Raw genomic sequence first — 17,278 nt, 5'->3', positions numbered from 1 at the left:
TAAAGCTCTTCATTCTTTCTCCTGTCACTTCTTACTTCGTAAGTCATAAAGTTGTTATCATTAATATTAATTGTTTTATTTGTATTCCACTTTTTCCATGTGTCCTACCTACCCGTGGCTTGTTTTTCAGTAATCTTCTCATCTAAACTATATGTTTTTTCTTTATTTAAAAAGTTACTGGATAGAAATGCCACATATAAAATAATGTAATTTTGTTATTTCTAGTATTTTTTTATCATGAAAATACAGTGATGAATCGTTTGTTTAGACAAAAACATGTTTTTGTCTAAAAACGTTTTTTTGGATATGTTTCTGGTAGTAGAGTTAATAGACACAAGTGAGGAAATGCTGTTGTAGCACCACAGCTGTGAATGTTTTGAGTTGACAGACTCACCAGACATGAATAGGTTTTAATCTGAGACGATCTTCCTTTTGCGTCATAGAAGGATGCAGGGTGGAGACATAGCAGGTGCAGCTCTTTATCCTATTAGCAGGTCTAGCAAACGCTCAAGGGTACAGTTTCCTTTGTCTCTTCACCCACATGGGTTGTAGATGTCTACCAGGGATAAGAATAGGAGGCCATAGAAGCTGCAGCTTCAGTGCCCTATCAGTCTTTTATACCATCCTAATTATGTAAACTCAGGGCCAGCACACCAGCTTGAGTCTCCTCCAATCCAGAGGCAGTCCCATACAGCAAAAGAAGCAGAGACAGCATCCCACATTTAGCTTACTGTTGAACTTTTAAGGAAACAGTACTGGAAGTGTGGGGAAGACAGAGGTTGTCTCTAGATAGGCTTGAATAGGACTGATCCTCCATTTATAATTTTACCATTTCATCTGAATGATCATATTGTATCTCTCAAGGCTATTTTACAATAGTATCTTTTTTTAAAAAAATATTTTATATTCAGACTTTCTCTTGGTGTCCTCTAGCATAACGTTGCTATCTAAATATTTTTAAAAAATGTTTTCCAACAGTGTCAGCAGGATGTACTTCCTCTATGTTCTGGGTTGTGGCTGAACCAACTTTACTTGGTCAAGATCATATTTTGCATTCTGATGAAGTGTCTCTAGGACCTGGCTGTCCTATAACCAATGTAACTGCGAAGGGATATGAGTTTAATTACCATGTCACTGAGTGTGGGATTCAGAAAGAGGTAAGAGCTGTGAGCATTTCAAATAATAAACTAACCTGTCGATTGTACCTTGCAGTAGCACTGTGTGTACTGTCAGTGCGAGATATTTTTATGGCACTTGAATTTGGTATTTTGAGGATAGGAAAACCAGTGGGAACCTTGATTTGGCCATGAAATATAATGGCTCATGGCCATTGTGGAAGAGAATACTTCCACATACATATATATTACTATAACTTTCCATGCACTCTCTTCTTTTTTTTTTTTTTTTAATTTTGAGACAAGGTCTTACTCTGTCACCCAGGCTGGAATGCAGTGGCACGATCTCGGCTCAGTGCAACTTCCACCTCCTAGGTTCAAGCAATTCTCCTGCCTCAGCCTCCCTAGTAGCTGGGATTATAGGCAACTGCCACTGTGCCTGGCTAATTTTTTTTTTTTTTTTTTTTGTATTTATAGTAGAGACAGGATTTTACCATGTTAGCCAGGCTGGTCTTGAACTCCTGACCTCATTCCACCCTCCTCAGCCTCCCAAAGTGCTGGGATTCCAAGCACTTGTAAATCTTTTTTAGTCCTTACATCCCCTAAAGTCTAGCAGCACTGTAAAGCAGCCATTGTTCCTAGTTTTCATAGTAAGTAACTGAGGCTAAAGTGGGTAGAAATTTACCACAGATCATACATCTGTCCAACAGATATATAACTGAAACTTACACGTTGGTAAATTAGGATTTACATTCTCCTTTCAAAGAAGAAGGCAACGAAATATAGTGGATAAGAAGAGAGGTAGAATTCACTAGTGGAAATCAGAGGAAAAAAATCTGAGGAGGTTTGAGGTTAAGGTGGTTTTGCTAGTATGTTGTTTTTAATTTTTACATCCATGTCTATGAATGAGATTGGTCTATAACTCGTTCTTTCTCATATTGCTCCTTGTCAAGTTTTGAAACAGTTTAGTTAAGACTGGAATTTTTTGATCCTTGAATGCTCAATAGAATTTGGCGATAAAATCTCCTGTACCTTTTGTTTTTCTCCGTGGTTTCATCACTGGAATGAAGTTGAATCTAGGTGATTAAGGCAGTCGAATTAGGAAGGAAGAGAGCCAGGATTTTCTGACAGCAACGTACAGACTATTCAACATTAACCTTTGGTGGAGGATGAAAAGTGGACTCTGCATTCAGCATGCAGTGGTTTTACAATGTGAAAAAAGTAGTATATTTTGGGAGGCTGAGGCCGGTGGATCACCTGAGGTCAGGAGTTTGAGACCAGCCTGGCCAACATGGTGAAACACTGTCTCTAATAAAAATACAAAAATTAGTCAAGTGTGATGGCAGGTGCCTATAATCCCAGCAACTCAGGAGGCTGAGGCAGGGAGAAGAATTGCTTGAACCTGGGAGGCGGAGGTTGCAGTGAGCTGAGATTGTGCCAGTACACTCCAGCCTGCATGACAGAGCGAGACTACATCTAAAAAAAAAAAAAAAGTAGTATATTTATAGGAAAATTAAGTGGTGAATAACCACACTCTCCATTTAGAGGTATATGTGTCCTATACAAACAATTCTGATTTCTTCCATATGCTGTTTCACATCTACAAAACTTATTAATTTAACTTTACATGGAAGTTTACAGATTTCTAATTTCTTTGGCCTTTGTAGTTTTTCCCATATTTCAAAGTGTGACTTATTATGGATATACAGAAATCATTACAAAGGCCAAAGGATTAATAACCTGACTTTACAAAGTTTGTACAACTAAATATGAGACACTAGGAGAGGCAGAGACATCAACCACAGTGTTATTACAGGAGCCACAAACTAGGAAGTAAAATAACCAATCAGAGCTGTAGGTTTCTTTTGAAGGCCTTTTTCCCCCTATGGCATGAAAACCATTTCTAAAGTTTTCAGGGTCTTATAAGACCCCATGGAAATTACCCTTTAAAGGACAGATTGTATATGGAACAATTTGGTTAATGTTTAAAACGTTCTTAAGTTTCTATAGTATACAAAAAACAATGTTAATATTCACATGAGTAATTTGATTTAATACCTTATCAAATCAGATTCTTTCAATGAGTTTTGATGCAAAGGATCTCTCTCTACCTTGGCGGCTTCATTTCTTTCTTAGGTTTTTAATTTATTATAAAGATTTTCCATTTAAAGGGCAGGATCTAGGATTTCAACCATATTAAAAACAAAACGAAGGACTGTAGCACTCAGTTTTAAGTAGCAGGCATGGATTAGGAAAGCAACATTTAAGCCCACAATACAGTGGTTTTTAGTACATTGAAAAAGTTGTGCAACCATCACTGCTATCTAATTCCAGGATATTTTAATCACCTCTCAAAAAATGCACCCATACCTATTATCAGTCACTCCACTGTCTCTTCTCCCCTAGTTACAGGCAACCACAAATCTAATTTCTGTTTCTATAGATTTGAATACTCTGGATATGTCATATAAATTCAATCATACAATATGTGGCCTTTCATGACATTTGCTTAGCAGGTTTTCAAAGTTTATATCATAGCACATCTCAATACTGCATTTCTTTTTATGGCTGAATAATTGTTTTTATTTTTTGTCTGTTACTGCTATACATTTGTGTACATGTTTATGTGTGAACGTATGTTTTCGACTGTGTGGCGTAAATATCTAGAACTGAAATTTCTGGCTCATGTAGTAACTCTTTAATTGTTTGGAGTCTTTTATTTTTCTAAAGATGATGAGTCTTTGGCTGGATGTCTTCAATAAAAGGTCTAACAGTCAAAGTTAATAATTTATTTGTCCCAACTCCAAATCTTTTGTGGGAACAACTCTTCATTCTATTGTTTGGTTTCTTCCTTTAGCGCCCACCCAAAATACCAGTTTTAATGTTCACAGGATCAAAGCAAAACACTGAAACACCAGAGTTGTTTTAAATGATTAGATTTTTCAAACAGCCAATTTGGACACCTGTTCATTGGAACTTATTTTTGCTCCAGCTTTAGTTCTTTGAGAAATGCAGGAGTTCTTTTCACCAAAGTATCAGCCTGATCCAAGAATGTTGAAAAGTTAGCTGCCACTGCTACCTCCAACCTCCAAAGAAACCTAAAAACCTTAGAAGATTAAATGTAGTAAAATGTAAACAGGAACTATAATGTACAAGTCATTTCAGAACTATAATTGTGTAGAATTTACCCATTTTTCAAATTATTTTTCTGAATGAATAGAATATTATGCAGCCATCAAAAATGATGAGTTTGCGTCCTTTGTAGGGACATGGATGAACCTGGAAACCATCATTCTCAGAAAACTGACACAAGAACACAAAATCAAACACCGCATGTTCTCACTCATAGGTGGGTGTTGAACAATGGGAACATGTGGACACAGGAAGGGGAGCACTACACACTGGGGTCTGTTGGGGGGAAATAGGGGAGGGACAGTGGGGGGTGGGGAGTTGGGGAGGGATAGCATGGGGAGAAATGCCAGATATGGGTGAGGGGTAGGAAGGCAGCAAATTACACTGCCACGTGTGCACCTATGCAACAATCTTGCATGTTCTTCACATGTACCCCAAAACCTAAAATGCAATTAAAAAAAAAAATATATATATATATGTATATAGTGCTTAGAAGAGTGGTTAAATGATGGGTTAGCTTTAGTACAAAACTTTTTCTGTCTTAGCTGGGCACAGTGGTTCACGCCTACAATTCCAGCACTTTGGGAGGCTGAGGTGAGTGGATCACCTGAGGTCAGGAGACCAGCCTGGTCGACATGGTGAAACCTCGTCTCTACTAAAAATACAAAAATTAGCCAGGAATGGTGGCGGGCACCTGTAGAGCCAGCTACTTGGGAGGCTGAGGCAGGAGAATTGCTGGAACCCGAAAGGCGGAGGTTGCAGTGAGCCGAGATCACCCTACTGCACTCCAGCCTGGGCAATGAGACTCCATCTCAAAACAACAACAACAACAACAAAATAAAAACTTTTTCTGTCTTAAGAAAGACAGGGGACTGCACAATCATCCTGTCAGGTAGGTCCTCTTATCCCCATCGTACAGAATAAGAAAATTCAAAAAGATTAAGTAACCTACCAAAGATCACACAGCCATGACTGCGAGTCTCTTGCTGGACACTGCAAACTTAGCTACTTTTAAAAGTAGATAATTTTAAATTGAGTACTAATTGTTATTCACAAAATCAAAACATTAATGTGATTAACAGCAAAATATTTCTCAGATAATGGTTTTATAGAGAGGTTAAGGAAAACCGAAGTTAAGGATTCTAGATTCATATATAAGGATTTGGATTCTTTTTCAAATATAAAACACTCCTAATATTCCTGGTTCACTATTGAGAGGAAGGGAAGAATCTTGCAGTGGCTTAAATAACAAACAGCAATTTAATTCCTGGGTATATATGCAAAAGAATTAAAAACAGACATTTAAACAAATATACCTGCATGTATGTTCCAGAAATGAAAAGGAGAGGGCAAAGAGAGACACAGAAGAGAACCACTGCAGCTGCTGCCAGGATCCAGCTGAACTTGAGATTGTTTTATTAATTTTATTTTCAAGTTGTTCATTGCTAGTGTAGAGAAATAGAATTAATTTCTATCTATTGATCTTGTCTCATAACGTTATTGAGCACGCTTATTAGTTGTAATAGTTTTTTTGGGGTGGATATCTTATGATTTTCTATATACAAGATCATGTCTTATTTATTTATTTAAAGATGGAGTCTTACTCTGTTGCCCAGGCTGGAGTGCAATGGTGCGAACTCAGCTCACTGCAACCTCCGCCTCCTGGGTTCAAGCAATTCTGCTGCCTCAAGGCTCCCAAGTAGCTGGGACTTCAGATGTACACCACCATGTCCTGCTGTATCTTTTTATTTTTAGTAGAGACCGGATTTCAACATGTTGGCCAGGCTGGTCTCAAACTCCTGACCTCAAGTGATCTGCCTGCCTCGGCTTCCCAAAGTGATGGGGTTACAGGCATGAGCCGCTGTGCTAGGCCTCGTGTCATTTTTAAATAGAGATAGTTTTACATCTTCCTTTCCAATCTGGATAATTTTTGTTTTACCTTCTTGCCTAATTTCCTTGGCTAGAACCTGCAGTACAATATTGGATGCAAGTAGTGCGAGTGAACATCTTTGTGTTATTTTTGATTATAAGGGAAAAGCTTTCAGTCTTTCACCGTTAAGTATGATGCTGGCTGTGGGATTTTCACAGGTGCTCTTTATCAGGTTGAGAAAGTACCCTTTTGCCTTTAGTTGTAGAGTTTTTTTTTTTTTTTTAAATCACAAATCATATTGAATTTTACAGTTTTTCCCTTGAAGCTATAGAGATGATCATATGGGTTTTGCTCCTTTCTTCTATTAGTATGGTGTGTTACATTGATTTTTGTATGTGGAGCCAACATATGCTTTTCCTGGGATAAATCCCATTTAGTCATAGTGCTTAATCCTTTCTATAGTTGCTGGATATGGTATGTTAGCATTTTGCTGAGGTTTTTATTTTTTTGTTGTGGGGAGTAGTGGTTAGACAATGGTTTCTTCCTTTTTTTTTTCCCTTCAACTTTAAGTTCAGGGGCAAATGTGCAGGATGTACAGGTTTGTTACACAGGTAAACGTGTGCCATGGTGGTTTGTGGCACAGATCATCCCATCACTTAGGTCTGAAGTCCAGCATGCGTTAGCTATTCTTCCTGATGTTCTCCCTCCCTATGCCCCTGACAGACCCCAGTGTGTGTTGTTGTCTGCCACGTGTCCATGTGTTCTCATCATTCAGCTCCCACTTATAAGTAAAAACATGCGATCTTGTTCCTTTTTATGACTGCAAAAGACACAATCTTGTTCCTTTTTATGGCTGCATAGTATTCCATGGTGCATATGTACCACAGTTTCTTTATCCAATCTATCATTGATAGGCATTTGGGTTGGAAGTTTTTATATGTACATTCATAAGGTACATTGATCTATAGTTTCTTTTTGTGATGGCTTGGTTTTGTTATCAGGGTAATACATCATAGAATGAGTTGAATAATGTGCTCTCTTCTATTTCTTTATTTTTAAAAATATTTATTTAATTTTTAAAAATTTTATTTTAAGTTCCAGGGCACATGTGCTGGATGTACAAGTTTGTTACATAGGTAAATGTGTGCCATGGTGGTTTACTGCAACTATCAATCCATCACCTAGGTATCCAGCCCAGCATGCACTAGCTGTTTTTCCTAATGCTCTATTCCTCCACCTTCCCCTGACAAGCCCCGGTGTGTATTGTTCCCCTCCCCATGTTCATGTGTTTTCATTATTCAGCATCCATTTATAAGTGAGAACATGCAGTGTTTTCTTTTCTGTTCCTGTGTTAGCTTGCTAAGAATAATGGTTTGCAGCTTCATCTAAGCCCCTGCAAAGGACATGATCTCATTCCTTTTCATGGCTGCATAGTATTCCATGGTATATATGTACCACATTTTCTTTATCCAGTCTATCGTTGATGGGCATTTGGGTTGATTTCATGTCTTTGCTATTGTGAATAGTGCTACAATGAATATACACATGCATGTATCCTTGTAATCCAATGATTTATATTCTTTTGGGTATATACCCAGTAATGGGATTGTTTGGTCAAATGGTATTTCCAGTTCTAAATCTTTGAGGAATCACCATACTGCCTTCCACAATGGTGGAACTAATTTACATTCCCACCAACAGTGTAAAAGAGTTCTTATTTCTCTGCAACCTTGCCAGCATCTGTTGTTTCTTGACTTTTTAATAATCGCCATTCTGACTGGTATGAGATAGTATCTCATTGTGGTTTTAATTGGCATTTCTCTAGTGATCAGTGATTTTGAGCTTTTTTTCATGTTTGTTGACCATATGTATGTCTTATTTTGAGAAGTGTCTGTTCATGTCCTTTGTCCACTTTTTTTTTTTTTATTTTTAAGACAGAGTCTTGCTCTGTTGTCCAGGCTGGAGTGCTGGAGTGCAGTGGCATGATCTTGGGTCACTGCAACCTCTACCTCCCAGGTTCAAACAATTCTTCTGCCTCAGCCTCCTGAGTAACTGGGAGTACAGGCATGTGCCACTATGCCTGGTTAATTTTTTTTTTTTTTTTGTATCATATCATTTTGTTCCATATCATTAAAAAAATTTTTTTTTTCTAATTCTGTCAGGAATGTCAGTGGTACTTTAATGGGAATAGCACTGAATCTAGAAATTGCTTTGGGCAGTATGGCCATTTTCACAATATTTGTTCTTCCTATCCAAGAGCATAGAATGTTTTTCCATCTGTCTGTGTCCTCTCTGATTTCCTTGAGTAGCGGTTTGTAGTTCTCCTTGAAGTCCTTTACTTTCTTTGTTAGCTGTATTCCTAGGTATTTTATTCTCTTTGTGGCAATTGTGAATGGGAGTTCATTCATGATTTGGCTCTCTGCTTGTCTGTTGGTGTGTAGGAATGCTTGTGATTTTTGTACATTGATTTTGTATCCTGAGACTTTCCTGAAGTTCTTTATCAGCATAAGAAGATTTTGGGCTGAGTTTTCTAGATCACATCATCTGCAAACCAAGACAATTTTTCTCTCTTCCTATGTGAACACCATTTATTTATTTATTTTGCCTGATTTCTCTGGCCAGAACTTCCAGCTATGTTGAATAAGAGTGGTGAGAGAGGGCATCCTTGCCTTGTGCCAGTTTTCAAGGGGAATGTTTACAGCTTTTGCCCATTTGTTATGATATTGGTTGTGGTTTGTCATAAATGGCTCTTATTGTTTTTAGGTATATTCCTTCAATATCTAGTTTATTGAGAGTTTTAAAAATGAAAGGGTGTTGAATTTTGTCGAAGGCCTTCTCTGTATCTACTAATATAATCATGTGGTTTTTGTCTTTGATTCTGTTTATGTGATGGATTGATTTGCATATCTTGAACCAGCATTGCATCCCAGGGATGAAGATGACTTGATCGTGATGGATAAGCTTTTTGATGTACTGCTGGATTTGGTTTGCCAGTATTTTCTTGAGGATTTTTGCATTGATGTTCATTAGGGATACTGGCCTGAAGTTCTCATTTTTTGTTGTATCTCTGTCAGGTTTTGGTATCAGAATGATGCTGGCCTTATAACCTGAGTTAGGGAGGAGTTCCTTATTTTCAATGATTTGGAATAGTTTCAGAGTAAATGGTACCAACTCCTCTTTGCATCTCTGGTAGAATTCAGCTGTAAATACAACTGGTCCTGGGCCCTTTTTTTTTTTTTTTTTTTTTGTTGGTAGGCTATCTGTTACTGCCTCAATTTCAGAACTTGTTATTGGTCTATTCAGTGATTGAACTTCCTGGTTCAGTCTTGGGAGAGTATATATGTCCTGGAGTTTATCCATTTTTTTTCTAGATTTTCTAGTTTATTTGCATAGAGGTGTTTATGATACTCTCTGATGGTTGTTTGTATTTCTGTGGGGTCAGTGGTAGTATCCCCCTTACCATTTCTGATTGTGTTTATGTGAATCTTCTGTCTTTTCTTCTTTAATAGTCTAGCTAGTGGTCTGTCTATTTTATTGATTTTTTTTTTTTTTCAAAAAAGCAGCTCCTAGATTCATTGATTTTTTTGAAGGGTTTTTCATGTCTCTACCTCCTTCAGTTCTGCTCTGAGCTTGGCTGTTTCTTGTGTTCTGCTAGCTCTAGGGTTTGTTTGCTCTTGTTTCTCTAGCTCTTTTTAGTTTTGATGTTAGGGTATTTCTAGCTTTTTCATGTGAGCATTTAGTGCTATAAATTTCCTTTTTAACACTGCTTTAGCTGCATTCCAGGGATTCTGATACATTGTCTCTTTGTTCTCATTAGTTTCAAAGAACTTGATTTCTGCCTTAATTTCATTATTTACCCAGAAGTCATTCAGGAGCAGGTTGTTCAATTTCCATGTAGTTGTGTGGGTTTGGGTGGGTTTCTTAATATTGAGTTCTAATTTGATTATGCTGTGGTCTAAGAGACTGTTATGATTTCAGTTCTTTTGCATTTGTTGAGGAGTGTGTTACTTCCAATTATGTGATCAATTTTAGAGTAAGTGCCATGTGGCGCTGAGAAGAATGTCTATTCTATTGTTTTGGGCCATAGAGTTCTGTAGATATCTATCAAGTCTACTTGATCCAGAGCTGAGTTCAAGTCCTGAATATCTTTGTTAATTTTATGTTGTGACCTGTCTAATATTGACACTGGGGTATTAAACTTTCCTGCTATTATTGTGTGGGGGTCTAAGTCTCTTTGTAGGTCTTTAAGAACTTGTTTCATGAATCCGACTGCTCCTGTGTTGGGTTCATATATATTTAGGATACATAGCTTTTCTTCTTGAATTGAAACCTTTACCATGTAATGCCCTTCTTTGTCTTTTTTTGAACTTTGTTGGTTTAAAGTCGATTTTGTCAGAAACTAAGATTGCAACTCCTGCTTTTTTCTGCTTTTCATTTGCTTGGTAAAATTTCCTCCATCCCTTTATTATGATCCTATTTGTGTCTTTGCATGTGAGATGTGTCTCTTGAATACAGCACACCAATGGGTCTTGTCTTTTTATCTAGCTTGCCATTCTGTGTCTTTTAATTGGAGCATTTAGCACATTTACATTTAAGACTAATATTGCTATGTGTGAATTTGGTCCTGTCATCATGATGCTGGCTGGTTAATTTTGCAGACTTGTTAATGTAGTTGCTTCATAGCGTCACTGGTCTGTGTACTTCAGTGTGTTTTTGCAGTGGCTGTTAATGGTTTTTCCTTTTCATATTTAGTGCTTCCATCAGGAGCTCCTGCAAGGCAGGCCTTCTGGTGATGAAGTCCATCAGCATTTGCTTATCTGAAAAGGATTTTATTTCTCCTTTGCTTATAAAACTTAGTTTGGTCAGATATGAAATTCTGGGTTGGAACTTCTTTAAGAACGTTTTATATTGACCCTCAATCTCTTTTGGCTTATAGGGTTTCCACTGAGAGGTCTGCTGTTAGTCTGATGGGCTTCCCTTTGTAGGTGACCTGGCCTTTCTCTCTGACTGCCATTAACATTTTTCCTTTATTTCAATGTTGGAGAAGCTGACAATTATGAGTCTTGGGGTTGATTTTCTCATGGAGTATCTTATTGGGGTTCTCTGGATTTCCTGAATTTGAATGTTAGCCTGTCTTGCTAGGTTGGGAAGTTCTTCTGGATGATATCCTGAAGTATGTTTTCCAAATTGCTTCCATTCTTCCCATGTCTTTCAGGTACTCCAATCAGTCATAGGTTTGGTCTTTTTCCATAGTCCCACAGTTCTCAGAAGTTTCATTTGTTCCTTTCCACTCTTTCTTCTCTAGTCTTGTCTGCCTGCCTTATTTCAACAAGATATTCTTCAAGTTCTGATATTCTTTCTTCCACTTGGTCAATTTAGCTATTGACACTTGTGTTTGCATCGTGAAGTTCTTGTGCTGTGTTTTTCAGCTCCATCAGGTCATTTATGTTTCTCTCTAGTTATTCTAGTTAACAGATCTTGGAATCTTTTATCATGATTCTTAGCTTCTTTTTATTGGGTTGGAACATAATCCTTTAGCTCAGTGAAGTTCATTATTACCCGTTTTCTGAAGCCTACTTCTGTTAGTTTATCCATCTCAGATTCAGCCCAGTTCTGTGCCCTTGCTGGAGAGGTGTTGCAATCATTTGGAGAAGACATTCTGGTTTTTGGAACTTTCAGCATTTTTGCATTGGTTTTTCCTCATCTTCTTGGATTTATATACCTTTAACCTTTGAGGCCGTTGACCTTTGGATGGTGTTCTTGTGGGGTCTTTTTTTTGATGTTGTTTCTTTTTGTTTGTTTTTCTTTTAACAGTCAGGCCCCTCTTCTGTAAGTCTGCTGTAGTTTCTGGAGTTTCACTTCAGACCCTGTTTGCCTGGGTATCAACTGTGGAGCCTGCAGAACAGCAAAGATTGCTTCCTGTGCCTTCCTTTGGAAGTTTTGCCCCAGAGGGGCATGGACAAAATGCCAGCAGTTACTTTCCTGTATGAGGTGTGTGGCAACCTCCGTTGGGAGGTCTCATGTGGTCAGGAAGCATGGAATAAGGGACCTGCTTAAGGAGGCAGTCTGGCTGTCCCTTAGCAGAGCAGGTACACTGCACTGGGGCAGGGTGGGGGAGACTTCCAACTGCTGACTAGGGTCTCAATAATGGTGGTGGCCCCTACCCCCAGGAACTTGGTCATCTTAGGCAGACCCCAGGCTGCTGTGCTGGCCAGGGAGGATTACAAGCCAGTGGGTCATAGCTTGCAGGACTCCATGGGAGTGAGACCTATTGAGCAAGGCATTTGGACCCCTGGCTTCAGTCCCCTTCCCACAGTAGTGAACAGATCTCTTGCCTCACTGGAGTTCCAGGAGCTGCCAGAATATGCAAACACTCCTGCAGCTCAGTGCCTGCCTGAGCGGCTGCCATGGGTTTGCAGAGCTTTGTGCTTGGGACCTAAGGCCCTGATGGTATGGGCTCATGAGGTAATCTCCTGATGTGTGGGTTGTAAAAATCCATTGGAAAAGTGTAGTTCCCCAGACGAGTAGCACAATCCCTCACCCACCTCCCTTGACTGGGAGAGGGGGTGCCCCTTTGCCCTGTGCAACTCCTCCTGGGTGAACCATTGCCTCACCCTTCTTTTCCTTGCTCTCTGTCAGTTGCATGAACCGCCTAGTCAATCCCACCAAGAGAATCTGGGTACCTCAGTTGGAAATGTAGAATTCAATCACCATTTATGTCCATCTCTGTGGTAGCTGCAAACTGGAGCTGTTTCTATTTGGCTATCTTGGCCTCTCCCCACCTCCATTTCTATTTGTTGGGAGATTTTGTGAAGCACTAGTTTTAATTCTTTTTTACATGTTTCACAGAATTCAGCAGTGGAGACTAGTGGTGCTTGGACTTCATTTGTGGGTAGTTTCTGGTTACTAATCCAATCTCTTGTTATAAGTCTATTCCTTTTGAGCACGTTCAGAGTCAAGTCAAATAACCAGCATTTCAGGAAAAGTGAAAAAAAAAAAAAAAAAGACATTTCTCTGAAGATGGGCTTTTGAGGAGCTCCAAACCATCTGTTTCCTCTGGATTCTGCTAGGCTGTTGGCTTTCATATATACTATAGACTGGGAAGAGGGAAATTGAAATAAAACAAGTTAAAATGCCACAAAGCTGTAGTTCTGAGATTCTACCACTTTTTTTCGTCAATAAATGCTCCTTGAATTGTTATAAAACTTAGGATAATATTCAGAGTCTTAAAAATGTTGAATTGGATAATTTCTGTCATTTTCTTATTGTTTTGTGAAAAAGTGGATTTTTTGGTCATCCTTACTTTGCATATTAGAAGTGACTATTGAATACATAATTACCAAAAGAAGTAAGGAGCATATAGTATTTATTTTATACACTTTAGATACAATTTATATACTCAACTAAAATAACCTTCAATAGCAATACAATGGGAAAGTAATCATGTTATTGAATGCTATATTCTATTCATTCTTTTTGGAAACATTTTATTTCTATGAGATATTTATTATATAATTTAACAGGTTGAAAAATAGTAGTTCAGTAAGACATTTTTGTAAAAATTATCAATAGAAAAACATATACCTAAATACATTTGCAGAAGTTATTCCTGTGTTAAGATTATGAATCTTTGACTATAACCATAGTGGTTTTTTTTTTTTTTATTTTGAGACAGAGACTTTTTCTGTCATCAAGGCTGGAGTGCAGCAGCATGATCACAGCATGATCACAGGTCACTGCAGCCTCCACCTTCTGGGCTCAAGTGATCCTCCCATCTCAGCCTCCTGAGTAGCTTCGAACCACTCAACCCAGTTGATTGTTTTTTAATTTTTAGTAGAGAGGAGGTCTTTCTGTGTTTCCCAGGCTGGTCTCCTGAGCTCAAGCGATCCTCCTGCTACTTCCTTAGTCTCTCAAAGTGGTGGGATTACAGGTGTGAGACACCATGGTGGACCAACATAGCATTTTTGACGTCTTCACAATAAGCATGTGTTCAGAAAACACGAATCTCTAATTGGTTCAATATTTTCAGACATTTGGGATATAGCACTGTGATAATGTTTAAGGGCCAAATCTCAGGAAAAAAAAAAAAACTTTAGAATCATAATCTTGTTTCTAGTCTGGGAATTCAAGATTACAATCTTATTTTATTTCCACAAATATTAATTGATTGCACTGATGATCAAAAGCCTTGGATGGTATTTTCTTAATTTTTCTGGGGACTCAGTTTTTTTTCCAGCTCTATGCAGAGAGACCTTGTTGTAGTATAAAGAGCTTACATCTTGACTCAATCTGTTCATTGTTCAAATGTCTTTAAAACACCTGTGTGACGTGACATCAACTTACAAAGTCTTTTTGTCCCACTAGGTTTTCTCATATGGAACAGTTTTTTATTCAGCACTCTACTGTAATATAATGCAGAAAGGAGTCACTGGCAAAATTCCTTTGATGTGCATTGTATACAGGTGAGTATAATGAACAAGATGGTTCACAGTTTATCCTCCAAGAACTAATTAAAAGGAAAACATTTTGAATATGAAGCTTTATATCATTAGAACCCTAGAGTGATGTTGGTTTGTATAGTTTCTCCGTGCAATGAGGTATTTATCTATGCCATTTGGTTATTACAGATGCTCTGGCCTAATCCCCTGGAACGCCCCGCCGACTTCTGTTTGCCTCTCTCCCTGCTTATGTGTGATCTGGCTTTCAGTGATATGAATTGGGCTTGGAAACTTAGAAAATGCTTCCCACTCTTATGATTGAGTGATTTGGGACTGTGAAAAGCCAGCTCTGTTTCTTGAGTCAAGGATAAACTTGGAGGCAAAATTTAACTTTGGAGCTCACTTGAGGGTCCTGCTGAGGCAAGGACTCTGCCTTAAATAGCATTTTGGCTTGTTGTCTTTACCTTCTATGTCCTGTTTTTCTCCCATTTCCTTTTTTGGAACACTTCTATAATAAATCACCTGCACATAAGTGTCCTTGCCAAGTCCTGCTTTTGGGAAATCCAAGTAAGACATAGTAAAATGAGTGAAACAGAGCTCAGAGGTGATTGTGTTCATGATCATGTAGCTAGGGAATGCCAAGTTAGGACTTGAACACATCTTCTCACCTAGCTGCCTCCATGCAGATCAGAGGATGCTTGGAGAAACAGGAATAGTAGCCAAATTAGTTTTCAACTCTTTAAGGTCAAATTAAAAAAAAAATCTTAGCCTAAATTGTTCTTTATTCTACATAATTCTTTTTTTGACCTGATTGGCCTTTACTGGACACTGCACAGAACAACAGCAGAATGTATAATATTTTCAAGCATATGTGGAATTTTTACCAAGATGGACCATTAATATTTTACATAATTCTTAATTTTCCCCCCAATTTTGATAGCTTATATAAATCAAAAGGCTTTAATGGGCACAATTGTATTAAAATATTTTTTTAAAAAGCAATAATTTAGATGTTTTCTTAATATACTATGGCCCTATGGTTTTTGGGGAAATCCCCAAAACTTTGCTATATCTTCAGGATCAAAGCACGAATGCTGTTAACCTTTTAATAGTTTATGAATGATAACTTTTAAAAGATCCAGGATTCTCAGTTTATACTTGTAAGAAATTGTCTTGGGGATTTAATTTAGCTTATCAGAACTAATGTTTTCTGTTTGGAATATATTTTCCAACGGTAGGACTTTTTTTTTTTTTGGACTAATACCCCTAAATGGAGGAATGGAGGGTGTGTTAATCCAAAAAAAAAAAAAACAAAGTCAAGAAGAGGGCAGAGAGGTAGCAGTGGTAGTAAATCTACTGCTAATGTAGAAAGAACAAAAATGAATTGAGACAAAATGAATCTTACTGGTTTGTTTATTTTTAAATGTAATCTGATGTGAAAATTGTGTTTTCTTTAAAACTTTCAGCTCATCTTTGGATACTACTCCAAGCACTATCCATAACAATCTTATAAAATTCGGAAATGATCCTCCCTGTACCAATTCTCATTCTGCCTGGAACTTAACCAACTCTTGTCTATTTGGATTGCCTCGGATTCCATATTTTCAAGACTCCTTTGTGAGGATTCTTACAAGAGACAAAACATTGCAGTGTTCACATAGAAATGATCATATTGTTGTAAAGAAGAAAAAAGCTCAAATCTCTACTAACGAGGGTTTTTGTTGTTTAAATAGTGTCTAACTATGTGATGGGTCTCACATTGCATTTCAATCTTGTTTAGAATGAATGCTACTTCCATGTGTCTGCATTTATCTTGTCTTGTCAGTAAGTCTCCCTTTACTCTGGTTATGACAAAAAAAAAAAAGAAAATCTCTAGTATAGTTCAAACATAATCTGAGTTGATAAACCATTCACTTTAAATAGTGCTCAGACACTTGAATAAAAATTTTCAGCTCTTTCAACCCTTCCCTCTAATCCCTGGCACATAGTAGGTCCTCCGTGTTCACCGGTCAATATATTAGTCAATGTGTTTTCTGTGCTAAGCTTATCAATGGGTTACATTGGAAACTTTTTATTAACTGCTTTTCTTTTTTCTCTGCAGGTAGAGGCATCTCATCAGTCACTTCTACTTAGTATGTCTCATCCACTAGTCCACGAAAGTGCAAATGTAGCTATATTCTAGGTTCCTCCATCGCAATCCTGATAACTCTGTTGCTATAGCTTCCTTAAAATTTCATTTTTGAACCACTCACTACAGATTTCATTGCTTTTTGGTGCCACTTCCTGAGAGGACATTGGGTTGGGTAGTGCCCATTGCTTCATATGTTTTTTAAAAGTGTTCCTTCTAAACAAAGGCCATGATGCTCTTTCATAGTCTCTTATAATAAGATGTCTATGTATAATTTTTAGATGTGGAGTTGATCTTACAAATAAAATGTGTTGTGCCTTTGGCTACACTTCTTGATGACTGGGTTATAATCTCAAAATAGAACTTAGGCTGGGATGTGGGCATGGAAGGGTCTGTGTCCTCCACCTGCTGTTAGTGTACAAGTCATGTTTTAAATACAGTAGACTGAGAATAATACCACATGGTAGTTAGTTTAATTCCTTTAAGAAAGATTTAGTATCCATGGTGGAAATGAACACATTGGATCAACCAGGAAATAGAGTAGAAAGTTTGACCTCTTGTAGACCTATGGCTTTGGGAAACAGCAATATAAGAA

At 37.8% G+C, this 17,278-nt stretch overlaps 1 protein-coding gene across 4 annotated transcripts in view; it reads left to right on the top strand.

The window, feature by feature from the left end:
- Positions 1-17,011, top strand: part of LOC105718582 (syntaxin-3) — a 141,329-nt gene extending 124,318 nt beyond the window's left edge. For 3 of the 4 annotated variants that reach the window (XM_064364860.1, XM_064364861.1, XM_064364859.1), the window contains exons 10-11: positions 14,482-14,579; positions 16,022-17,011. In XM_064364860.1, the coding sequence (XP_064220930.1) occupies positions 14,482-14,579; positions 16,022-16,295 (372 nt within the window). In that variant the 3' untranslated portion in view covers positions 16,296-17,011. The remainder of the gene's footprint in view (positions 1-14,481; positions 14,580-16,021) is intronic. The other variant, XM_064364858.1, reaches the window with a different exon arrangement.
- The last annotated feature ends 267 nt before the right edge of the window (positions 17,012-17,278 follow it).

Source organism: Aotus nancymaae, unplaced genomic scaffold (assembly GCF_030222135.1).
Source record: "Aotus nancymaae isolate 86718 unplaced genomic scaffold, 86718_ANA_hifiasm-v0.15.2.pri h1tg000059l, whole genome shotgun sequence".
Lineage (NCBI taxonomy): Eukaryota > Metazoa > Chordata > Mammalia > Primates > Aotidae > Aotus > Aotus nancymaae.
Note: the sequence above shows the minus strand (reverse complement) of the source record. Positions and strands in the feature narration are given on the sequence as shown.